The following is a 13303-nucleotide window of genomic DNA, read 5'->3' on the forward strand; positions in this document are numbered from 1 at the left end:
ACGACAATTATTAAGCGATATAATAGTATCCTATAGGATACTATTATATAATATATATATATATATATATATATATATATATATAAGCGATATAATAGTATCCTATAGGATACTATTATATCGCTTAATAAATTCAAAATTTTTATTATAATAATGAATAAAAATTTTGAATTTGAATTTTGAATTCACAAACTTTCGCATTTATAATATTAGTAGGATGTATTAAGATTTACCGAAATTTTTGTTTCAAAGTAAGTTAATCAGTTAACAAATTATCAAAGTTGCTTAACACGTCTCTTGAAAGGGAAAATGAAATCTTTGCGGGGTGACACCCTTTATTTTTGCTCGGCGACCCAAAATGTGACACCATGCATAATCGTATGTTACGAGTACATACATAGCTACTGCTCGCGACTTCACTCGCTTAATCATCTTTTCATGCACCACTCCATACATACATTTGGTCACGTCTATATCCCTTGTGGGGTAGACGGAGTCAACAGTATTGAAAAGACTGAATGGCCACGTTCAACTATTTGGCTTAATGATAGAATTTAGATTCAAATAGTGACAGGTTGTTAGCCCATCGCTTAAAAAAAGAATCCCAAGTTTAAAAGCCTATCCCTTAGTTGCCTTTTACAACGTCCATGGGAACGATATGGAGTGATCCTATTCTTTTTTATTATTGGTGCTGGGACCACACTGTATAGCTTAATGATAGAATTGAGATTCAAATAGTGACAGGTTGCTAGCCCATCGTCTTTGAGAAGAATCCCAAGTTTATATGCCTTTCCCTTGATTGCCTTTACAATCTGCACGGAAAGAGGAGCTGCTGGTAAATACTAAGTACATGTGTGCAATGTATTTATTTATCGCTTACCCGCGGGTATCGTAAAAGGCGACTAAAGGAATGGCTAATAAACTTGAGATTCTTTTTGTAGGCGATGGGCTAGCAACCTGCCACTATTTGAATCTCATTTTCATTATAAAGCCATACAGTTGAACGTGGCCCTTCGGTATTTTCAAGACCGTTGACTGTGTCCACCCCGCAAAGGATATATGTATGTATATATTATTTTCTAATTATTATTTCTTGACAATTCTATTGAAGGTACACCGATAATTGACATATTGCCTCCGATACATCACTATCTGTCTTTGCTCTGTGTGATTTTGTTGAGAAAGTCGATTCTATTTGCGGTGACGTCGTTGTTTGTTCTGTGTTTCAATGGGGTCTGCTTACCCGACGTCAAAAGAGATGATCATGCCCTTAGGACAATAGAATTGTCAGTTTGTGTAAAAGAAGAATCCCAAGTTTATAAACCAATCCCTTAGTCGCCTTTTACGACATCCGTGGGGAAGAGATGGAGTAGTCCAATTCTTTTTTCTATTGGTGCCGGGAACCACACGGCACCGGGAACCTCTTACGAGGACGTCTTAAACTCCACTCTTTCTCCTCCTGGCGTTAAAGTGACTGACTGTGCGAAGCCGCGGACGTACTCTAGTCCTATTAATATTATAAATGCGAAACTTTGTGAGTATGTCAGGATGTCAGTATGAATGTTTGTTTCTCTATCACGCAAAAACTACTAAAACCGATTACGATGAAATTTGGTATGAAGGTTGATGAAGACCCAGAATAACATATAGGCTACTTTTTATCCCGGAGTTCCCGCGGGATTGATTCCACGCGGACGATGTCGCGGGCGGCCTCTAGTATCGTATAAAATGAGCTATCAATGTTCTTTCTCTTCAAAAACTATTATGTTTATCTTTTTGCGCATAATTAGTTGTGATTTCAGTTTTATAATACCTAAAATTTGTTCCGTTGCAGTAAATCTAAATACTAAATGTGATAGAAATTACTTTAAGTTCAAGATAATTTTATTTTATTTTTTATAACTATTACGGTTTTTTAATATATATTTTATTTTGTGTATATTATATATATTCATTTTGTGAATTATATATTTATTTTATATATTTTATTTTGTGTGTATATATATATATCCTATTCAACTTAAAGATTTAATAATAATTTAAGAATGATTTATTGCAAGAGGAAATAAAGAATATAAAAAATTAATTTAACTCTACATGCCTTAAATATGAACACTACTCATTAAATTAAATTTTAAAAAATCTATATTAATAAAATTTTAAAAATTAAGTTAAATTTCTTGTTATTTAATGAAGCAGAAGCTATTCAAATAACTTTTAATGTTTAATTATAATACAAGCAAAAAGTCTCAAAAATATTAAATTATTTTTGTAAAAAAAATAAATAAAACAATATTTTTTAAAAGTACTCACATGACGTAATGGCCACAAATCACAATTTTTTATTTCACAATTTATAATTTCATTTAAATTTCGAACACTACGTACAGGGCGAGTCTGACTGACGAGTCGCTTAGTGTATGGCTTTTATAGGGGTTGGTGTTACAGCGGAGCGGACTAGTCGTCCGATCGATCTGTGGCCGTGTGCGTATTGTATAAGCGATAGCGGAATTTATTTTTAATTTTCATCATACATCCACACTATGGGAAAATAGTGCTTATATTTAATAGATTTTTAACTAACATTTACTCGGTATCTACCAAAGTTCATCCAAACAAAAATCGGTATGAGAGTTACAACATAACTACGTACTTACAATTATCTTCATACATTATATTAAAAAAAGAGCCAAATAAACTGAAAAAGAAAAGTATTTTTAAAATAAAAATGCAATTTTTTTTCCTTCGGCTAAAATATAAATTCCATTATTTTTCAGTCGATATGCCTCGACCCAGAGATCCGCTTTTTATATTTACTAGACTTTTTTTCGACGTTTCGCATTCCAAGGAATTCGTTACTAAAAAAAAATACTCTTAAATTAATCCTAAAGCTTAATTTGCCTTTTACCGTTTTAGTGTTCGACTGTTCTTAAATCGATTCAGATAATAAAATAGTCAAATATATTAATTTTTTCAAGCTAATATCGGAAACCACTCGACGGATTTTGATGAAATTAGTTTTTTGTCTACCTGAACGTATTTATGTTAAATGCTATAATTCATTTTGGTAACTAAAACACCATCACCACCACAGACTCTTTTACGCGCGAGAAGTCGCGGGTTATACCTTGTTTTAAATCAAATCGAAATTAAATAAAATCGCCATCGCTCGTACACTTGATTGCATCCCAACAGCTGCGGGGTACCAAAGTATGGCAGAAAAATTTAAAGCACTTTTGATTTTCCGGTATTTAAAGATGTTAGATTTTATCGTTATTAACGACACTTATCGATATGATCTACATAATAATCGATTAATATGTCGCTTGTTTACTATAATTAGTACATATGTTATTTGTTTCCGTGACATCAGAGAAGTTTTTTTTTGATTTTATGAAATAAGAACCTTAATTATTACATGTTACCTTTTTTTACTTGCATACAAAATTTTGATATAATGTTCAAACTCTTAAATATCTAGTTTATATATCTATCAAATCTCTAAACTATTGTTGCGAGGTATGTACATTAAAGTATTATTTTTTTGAAGAATCCAATCCACAGAGTAAAGAAATTTACTAGTAAGAGGAAGTAAACCTTTCGACAGGACTCTTGGCTCTGTCTTTCCGGTAAGAGATAAAGCCGTGATTTGTACCTATGTATTAAAATTGTAATAAAATGTTTTTTGCTGAAAATAATATCCATATTGGCATCGTTATCATCATCCGTATGGAAAAAATTCCGGTTAAAGTCACATCTCTCTATAAAGGAGTCCAGGGCCTGATGCTACAAACAAAATTCCAACCCGGATTTGATTCTTCCTGTTCTAGTTTCATATATATTAATCGCGGAAAAAGACAAACTGCACATTACCAAAACTTTAGTTTTAAGTACTTTTATAATCTGTATTATACATCTCACTAAATATAGCGTATTGATACAGATTCAATCGAGATAAGAACAAGTTATAATGTTTTCGAGTAATTAATATTTTTATTAATTATGACGTAATAATAATATGTGGCGCATCGTCAAAACTTTAAGGTCATAACAAATTTATCTGTACCAGTAGCTCGCATGAAACTATTTTTTTTAAAACATAAATGCTGGCCGGTTTTAATCAAATTAAAGGAAAACGACCGAAATATGAAATTATTTTTCTAAATTTGAAACTTACATCACGAGTTCCAAATTTTATGTTACCGCGTTTAATGATTATTTATTTTGAAACTGGCTAACTTTAAATAAATTAGAGAAAAAAGGATAAAATTATTTCAAATAAAATTAGAATCTTACATTTGTCGTATAAAATTATTCTTATCTTTTATGGTTGTAACTACAGTGTAGGTCGGTACTCATATTTATCAACAAAAGTGGTCTTGGACGTGGCATTGTTTTGAGCATGTTTTACTGAAAAAAGCGTAGTAAAAATAAATGAGTGTGTGTCTATATCCTTCCAAAATGGATATAACTATATATATAATCACACCTATGGAGTAGACAGAGCTAACCTTCTCGCAAAGTATGTATATTTGTGTTTTTTTTTTTTTAATTATTTTTCGTAGTATTACATTCGCGAAGCAAATAAAATGAATTCAAGTTTGTGCTAGCATCAAATATTTAAGTTAACTTTTTTTAAGTTTATTTATTTTTTATATTTCTTCTAAGATTTGTAAATGATTTATAACGATTTTTATCCACAAATTAACTGATGCTTCCATCTTAGCAAATTTTCTTTTATAAATTTGTCATTTGTTTAATTAATCAAATTTTGGTTATAAATAAATAAATAAATATAAATAAATATATACGGGACAAATTACACTGATTGAGTTAGCCTCGAAGTAAGTTCGAGACTAGTGTTACGAGATACTAACTCAACGATACTATATTTTATAATAAATACTTATATAGATAAACATCCAAGACCCAGGCCAATCGGAGAAATTGTGAAAGAAAGTGAACATAGTGAATCTGCACGTTGGCAGCCACGGGTAAATAATAAAAATATTTTTTTTTAAACTGATTACCAAAATAATTATTAATTTATATTTATGTTTTTATTTATGTATTATATATGAATGTACATTTGTATCGCACGTCTACATTAGTATTTTTTTAATAATTTTAATTTTATCTTTTTTTGATTTTCGTTTTATTTCATAAACTAAATATTAAAACAATCTTAGTCTTCTGCAGAAAATTATTTTTGAATTTATTCTTGACTAGCGTCCCGCCCCGGTTTCTCAAGGCTGGCATTTATATATATACAACTTCCTCAGAAAACACTCCTTCCAACATTACGAACAGGAATTAAATCTGTCCACAACTTTCTGAGATAAACTAATACATACATACAGACAGTATAAATAGGAATACTTTATAATAGGTCCATTAGGACATCACTAAGTCGTTATAGTTTCAAATCCAAATACGGGTTTCTCTTGGCAACGTTCAGCTGTTTGGCTAAATGATAGTAGAATTGAGATTTAAATAGTTTGCTAGACCATCGCCTAAAAAGATGAATCCCAAGTATAGCTTATCCCTTAGTCGCCTTTTACGACATCCATGGAAAAGAGATGGACTACTCTTAATGTTCAGCGCAGCATGGTCATTTCAGTGACACGCGGGTAGGTATTGCTTGTGCCGGTCTATCACGGGTCATGTCTCTCTGCCATACAATAGGATAGGTCCAATGATGAATTTATAGAACTGCCCTTTCAGCCTTTTTATTTATTTCTTTCTTTATGTAAGTACAGGAGGACGATGTGGTGACCAAAATTGAAAAGAGTATGTTGAGATGGTTCCGACCACGGTTCCATGAAATCTCTATTTTTCTTTAAGCTTAAGGCAAATTTTTTTTTAATTAATACTATTAATTGGATCTGCCGTATAAGGTAAATTACCTGGTTAAGTGATTTCTACACAGATGATTTGCAAATAATATAAATTCAATGGACTGTGTTATGTGATCCAAATTACTTATATAAAAGACAATGACTGACTGATATTTCTGACTACTAGATACTACTACTCCGGCATGGAAACCCTATCAATCCCGCGGGAACTCCGGGATAAATCCTATATGTTATTCTGGGTCTGCAGCTACCTACATACCAAATTTCATCGTAATCTGTTCAGTAGTTTTTGCGTGAAAGAGTAACAAACATCCATACTGACATCCTGACATACTCACAAACTTTCGCATTTATAGTATTAGTAGGATATGTACCGAGCAGTCCAAACCGCTATATATAGATAATGTGAAATTTAACATATATTATGTTTTCTTAATTATAGATATCATTTAGCCAAATAGCTGAACGTGGCCTATGAGTCTTTTCAAGACTGTTGGCTCTGTCTACCCTGCAAGAGATATAGACGTGACTATATGTATGTATGTATGTTTTCTTGGGATGCACTAGAATTGGATTTCCCGAAATTCCCATAGGAAAACTGAGCTGAGCCGCGTATTAGCTATAGAAATATGGGTGTGGCGATTACTGCATAATCCCGTCCAATAAATTGGCTTGAATTCAGATAAATAATAACGTTTCGTCTTAAAAAGTGCGTTTTCATTAGTGTCCGACCGAAGGTCTATTTTTGGCCGAAGCCGAAGCCGAAGCCTATTAATCGGCTATCGCCACAACCTTCGGCCGAAGCCGAAGCCGAAGCCGAAGGTTTATATTCTCTCAGCACTCAGTAATTAATTTTGTTCAATATTGTCTACAAGCTACAATTAATATTAAAATCATTTCAAAACCTCAATATTGAAGGTTTATATATTGACTGTCTCATATAGAAGTTGATGATATATCATAGAGGTGGTTGGTTTAGAGATAAACTAGCTGTTGCCCGCGACTTCGTCCGCGTAAATTTCGAGTTGAATTTTAATCATACAGTCAGATACAGACAGACAAAAAATGTAAAAAAAAAATTCTCTATCTGTTTCAGTCAAAATATTAAATGTACAGAAAAAATATTTTTACCGTTTTATTATATGTAGTATTTTGATTTTCAGTTTTTTTACATAAAATACTCAAACAATACAAAAAAAATATATTTTTAATAATAAAAATATCTTGTAATTGTTGGGATTCGAACTTGGACCGCCAACTTCACAGTCTCACGGGCTAACCACTGGACCATCGAAGCCGTTGCGTTGGTGTCGAAATTAAAGTAGACTACATACATATGGTCACGTCTTTATCCCTTGCGGGGTAGACAGAGCCAACAGACTTGAAAAGTCTGAATGGCCACGTTCAGCTATTTGACTTAATGATAGAATTGAGATTCAAAAAGTGATAGGTTGCTCGCCCATCGTCTAAAAAAGAATCCCAAGTTTGTAAGCCCATCCCTTAGTCGCCTTTCACTTATATGTTATAGGTATAATGCCGTCGTATAATGATAAATGACTTTGAATTTTTAATTTCGTAACTTATTTGCAGGCATACTGATGCCTTGAGTTCATTCAAATGTCGATAACTTTTTTTTTGTGAACCGATTTCGATGAAACAAACTTTAAATGTTATTCTGAGTTAAAACAAAGCAATTGGTGAAAGTTTGAAGTAAATCGGTTTAGTACTTTCGGAGATAATCGTGATACAGACAGACAGACAAGAAACTAAGAAAAAATATTTTTGCTTTCAAAAAAGTTTGTGATTTACCTACTGGTAAAAATAATGATTTGATTTCTTACAAAAACACTCGTTTAAATACACGTACGGACTTGTTTTGATGCATGCAATCAGCAATGTGATATTTTGACAGTGACTCCCCGCCGCCTCATGACTTTCGTAACAGTTCGTTCAATCTCGACGGTCGCTCGGACCTTCGGCGAAACCTTCGGCTTCGGCCGGATTTTGGGCCGAAGCCGAATGTTTCGCCGAAGGTGGATTTTTTGGCCGAAGGTGGCCGAAGCCGAAGCCGAAGCCGAAGCTTCGGTCGGACACTAGTTTTCATTCATCAGTAATTAATTTCGGATGCGCATGATTAGGGATTCCCTGAGACAATGAGGTCATTATCCTTTTCGTTTTTTTTTACTGATGTAAAATGTGTCGTGTGGTTCCCGGCACCAGTACAAAAAAGAATAGGACCACTCCATCTCTTTCCCATGGATTTCGTAAAAGGTGACTATGGTATAGGCATACATATAAACTTGGAATTCTTCTTTTAGGCGACGAGCTGGCAACCTGGCAAATTTTCTCTTGTCTTTACAATACATATTATGTTCAGAAGTGCAGTAAAATAGTATGTAAATTGGAAGGGTGTAGGAATTTATTTGAACTGGAAGTAACAGTTCACTAATTTCGACATATAACGCCATCTATATGCGAGAAATGTAAATAAACACAAAGAGCACTGCAGTATTAGGTACCACGCTGTATATTCAGGCAAGACCATTAACTTTATAGTTATGTCAGTCTCGGATAGATGGCAGCACTATAATAAAATTACTTTTATAGTACACTAGCTGTGCCCGCGACTTCGTCCGCGTGGAATAGTTGTTTTGGGCATCATTGAAGCCCTCAAGGATGATGATAATTTTCCCCGTTTTTTTTTTCACATTTTCCATTATTTCTTCGCTCCTTATAATTGCAGCGTGATGTTATATAGCCTAAAGCCTTCCTCGATAAATGGTCTATTCAACACAAAAAGAAATTTTCAATTCGAATCAGTAGTTCCTGAGATTAACGCGTTCAAACAAACAAACTCTTCAGCTTTATAATATTAGTATAGATATTAAATCTAAATCTCCTGGTCAGTCACGGGATTCCGGGAGAGATAACGCTAAATACCAACAGATGATAATGCGATTGGGAATACGCTGTGATGAGGAGATTCCCACGGGAATGAGAGTGCATAATGATTACAAGGTCGGAGAACTTCTCCATGAGATGTTCAACAACTTGGGATTTCTCAGTATTCCTTCATGAAGCCATACAGGGGAAAAAGGCCCTTCGGGCTTTTACAGACTCTTGGCTCTGTCTACTCCGCAAGGGATATAGACGTGACGGTAAGATTGTATGTATGTATGTATAATAAAGTGATCCTCATCCTATCTATATTAGCTGTTGGCAAACATTCGGCGAAATTTATTTGAAAGTTTATCTGCATCTGATTTTCGGTACAAAATAAAACACAACTTTCTTAAAATGAAAATGTTTTTACTTAACATTTTAATTCAATAATCATTAATATACATAAAATATTTTTCTATACTTAATGCTGAATGAAAATTTACGTGCTTACGAATATTAAAATTCCTGACTTTATAATTTAGATATATAACAATCAAAATTATTAAGTTTAATTTATAGTTAGTATGCATTTACGTCTGTTAGTCATTACATGCAAATTTTCCAAATATAATATAATTCAAATAAATATACATCCAATTTTTAACATGTATTTTTATTAAATAAATAATTATAAATTAAAAATCGCAGTTGTACTAATGCGATGCTTATATATTCAAGTGAATATTTTATAATAAATTCAAAATTATATTAAAATTTTCATAGGTACTAACTTTTGACACAAAGACATCCAAAAGAAATTTTTAATCCGAACTTCCAGAATTAGTGGTATAATACGCGATCATATAATTGGTACGGGATCGCAAAATATATTACCTACTACTTTAATTTGCTAAAAAAATTGACTGGAGTTTAAAACTTCACCCGGTTTTTATCATAACCATGTAGATAAAATTAAAATGTATTAATCAACTTCTTGATCATATCAATTGATTCGTTATCTCCGACGCTATCAATATACGCTGTAGCTTTCTTCGCATGATCTTCATACAATTTCTTAGTTCTATCTACCGCATCAGTTTTCAATATATTAAACTTCAAATCTTCATAATCAACATCTTTAACATCATTCTTGGCCTGGTCTATGATCTTATAAAGATCTGGGTTACCTTCCAGAGCGAACAAAACCGGGGCGCTGGCTAGGCAAAACTGTTCTTTAGTTTCTGACGTCAGTTGTTGCAATTCCGTCGCCGCTTGCCAGGCCAAGCCGACGTGGCAGCCGAAATAATAGGCAAGGTTCTGCATTTCTCTGCTTTGCTTATTAAGAACCATAGACGCTTGACAACCTCTTCCTAAAAGACTTACTCCGTTGAAAACAGTCCGAGCTGTCCATTCCGTTTTAGGTTTCCCGATCACCTCTTCGACAGTTATAGAATTTGTATCAAACGTTATTTTGAAATCGTCAACAGTTTTTTTAGGCTTACCAGGCAGAGGCATGTTCTGTTCGTCTCTTTCGCCGAAAAATTCGCCTTCAGATAAATCTTTGAGCGCAGTCGATATTATATAAGACACATCTGAGTTCCTCAAACCAGCAAGCATCGCGTTTGCAGTAACTAATAGATAGTCTCCAAGTAGTATTGCTATTTTATTGCCAAATATGGCTGATTCAGTGTCTTTTGATCGTTTTGCAAATGGAACATTTACTATGCCTTTATGTATCAAATGTCCTGTCCGAATCATTTCTGTCAATTCAGCAAGTATTCTCTGTTGTTCTTCTATCTTTTTAATCTGTGGTGCTGCGGCGTTGGTTTTCACGGATTTCGCTAGCAGTAGGATGATGAGGCCCCATGGTTGAAGGTTTTTGGAGTCACCATAGAGGATGTTTTTGGCTGTCTGCATAACAAGGTGGTTGCTGCCAACCTGAAAAAAAATAACAATTAAAATTTAACGGGCGATTGATTAAACACATATTGGTATGACTAAGGATGCACAGTACATTTAGACTATAACGATAAATTAGGTGATTTATAATCAATAAAATGGTATCCGAAACAAAAACACTAAGCTTAGCGAGATTTGAATCCATGACCTACAAACTGCACCACATACCTACATATCATACATATCATTGTGATCATTTTGAAAATCTACTAGGAGTAGTAATTTTTGTAATAATTAGAGCGTGGAAATTGCAACAAATCATTTCTGAGTATGATCCTACAATTAAATTTATTAGGTGTACCAAATGGGTGTGTAAAATAGAACTTTCCCATGAAATTATAATGTAGCTTAATTTATTTATTCATGTAAAACTTACAGGCAGTACCGTGTGGTTCCCGGTACCAATAGAAATATAATAGGACCACTTCATCTCTTTCCCATGGATGTCGTAAAAGGCGACTAAGGGATAGGCTTACAAACTTGGGATTATTTTTAGGCGATGGGCTACCAACCTATCTCAATTCTATCGTTAAGCCAAATAGCTGAACGTGGCCATTCAGTCTTTTCAAGCCTGTTGGCTCTGTCTACCCCGCAAGGAATATAGACGTGACCATATGTATGTGTATGTATGTACAATTTTATTGAGCCTTAAAGGAACAATGGGTGGATTTAATGCTAATAGCGTTCTCTACCAGTCAACCTTTAGAAAATAGCAAACAGATAAATAATTAAAAAAGTACTTCCAAAAAAAACAAAAATGTTTTATTCATAGACATACATAAATATGAATATAGATAAACATACATAAAAGAAATAAGTTACATAAAATTTGTCAAACAGAAATTTTAAAAAAAATTATGTCAAAATATTATCTGTCAAAAAGTCCGCCCCGTATCGTCGTACCTGATGGGAGGTTACCCATCACACTGGCAATACATAAATATTATTTACATAAGTAAGAGATGATGAATCATTACGCCGTTTGCTTTTTCAATGATGGAATTCAGAATCATAAAGTTGCTAGCCCATCGCAAAAGACGTATCGTAATTTTATACGCTTTACCTTAGTCGTCGTTTACGACATGTAATGGTCCTATTTAAAGTGCCGGGAATCAAACGGCACATAATGATATAATAAACACTATTTAATAAAATAGTGTTAATTGTACTGTGCCGTATGGATTCCAGTACCAACACAAAAAATAATAAAACCACTCTATCTCTTTCCAATGGATGTCGGAGGCGACTAAGGGATTGGCTTATAAACTTGGGATTCTTCTTTTAGGCTGCAGACCTGTCACTATTTGCATCTCAATTCTATCATTAAGCGAAACAGCTAAACGTGGCCTATCAGTCTTTTTAAGGCTGTTGGCTCTGTCTACACCGCAAGTGATATGGACGTGATTATATGTATGTATGTATGTATAATGCTATATGTCTGGCACGGCTAATGACCACAGCCGGAGCCGGCCAGTTTCCTCGCGTGAAAGTATCCCGTTATAAACTTTCTACCAAGTCAAGTGCAACAGTTTATGAAAACAATGTTTTGATCGAAATAATTGATAGAAGTTATTGCAACTAACTGAATTTCTTTTTTTTTTTAGTGAAAACAATAACCTTAATTTTAAAAATAATATTTAACATCATCATTTGTTCCAGTGTACCTAATATTTTTAAAAAATTGGTAAGGTACCTATCTAACTTAATAAGTAAATAAATATTTCTGTCATGATAAAACTGAATTTAATTTTGAATTTAAATCGAACTAGTTTATTCATTATTATTATTTTTAATATAATTTTTTATACATATATAATCTTTATGATAAACTAATAAAAATATTATACATCGTTAGGAATAATTTTATGTTATCATGGCATTAAACTTACTTTTTCTTTCTTGCATATTCGTTTTTGTTGTAGTTTCTTGTGTTTTTTACATTTTTGGCTCGATTAAAAATAATTTATTGTAAAAACTTACCAATTTCCTCAAATAAAGTGCCATATTCGCGAACTCGTCGCTCAAAAGACATCTCAAATTCATAAAAGAGGTCGGATATCCAACCACCTTTTCCGCATCCCTTATAATATTACTCCAATTCGTGAAAGGAGGTCTTAACAATATTAAAATTTCGTCTTTCGTCAAACTGGCCACCGTCGATTCGAATCTTTTTTGAAAAAGGAACGGGGACGCGCGCCTCAAAACGCGGGAAACCGCGTACGACACCGACATTTTAAAAAAAACTTTTTGAACTTCGAACGCTATCTCTACGTCCGCGCGCTTTTACTCGCATTCGAGAAATGGTCCATGGGTGTCTGCCAGAATGTTGCCATGTCATAATCGTAATTATCATGTAAGAGGGTCAAAGACAGTTGTGTTTATTCATTATTGTTGACTAGGTTTTTGTTTTTGCTTTTGCGTAAATTGTATAAATTAAGACAGAAACAACAGAATTTGCAATAACAGAAATTGCATTAACAGCGAACATAGGTAGGATAAAATATCCATAAACAAGCAAATGATATGAATCTCATAGTTTTTAATCACTTATTGATAAAATACCGTTTTTGAACTGAGAATATAAAAAAGAATTCCTTAAGTCT

At 33.3% G+C, this 13303-nt stretch overlaps 1 protein-coding gene across 1 annotated transcript; it reads right to left on the minus strand.

Annotated features, from left to right (window-relative positions):
- Window positions 1-9470: 9470 nt before the first annotated feature.
- Window positions 9471-12981, minus strand: LOC106129511 (all trans-polyprenyl-diphosphate synthase PDSS2). Its single transcript, XM_013328102.2, has 2 exons — window positions 12681-12981; window positions 9471-10679 (listed from the first exon to the last, which is right to left on the minus strand). Exons 1-2 carry the CDS (start codon window positions 12930-12932, stop codon window positions 9714-9716), a joined length of 1218 nt encoding a protein of 405 aa, XP_013183556.1. The 5' UTR covers window positions 12933-12981; the 3' UTR covers window positions 9471-9713.
- Window positions 12982-13303: the final 322 nt, after the last annotated feature.

Source organism: Amyelois transitella, chromosome 29, assembly GCF_032362555.1.
Source record: "Amyelois transitella isolate CPQ chromosome 29, ilAmyTran1.1, whole genome shotgun sequence".
Classification (NCBI taxonomy): domain Eukaryota; kingdom Metazoa; phylum Arthropoda; class Insecta; order Lepidoptera; family Pyralidae; genus Amyelois; species Amyelois transitella.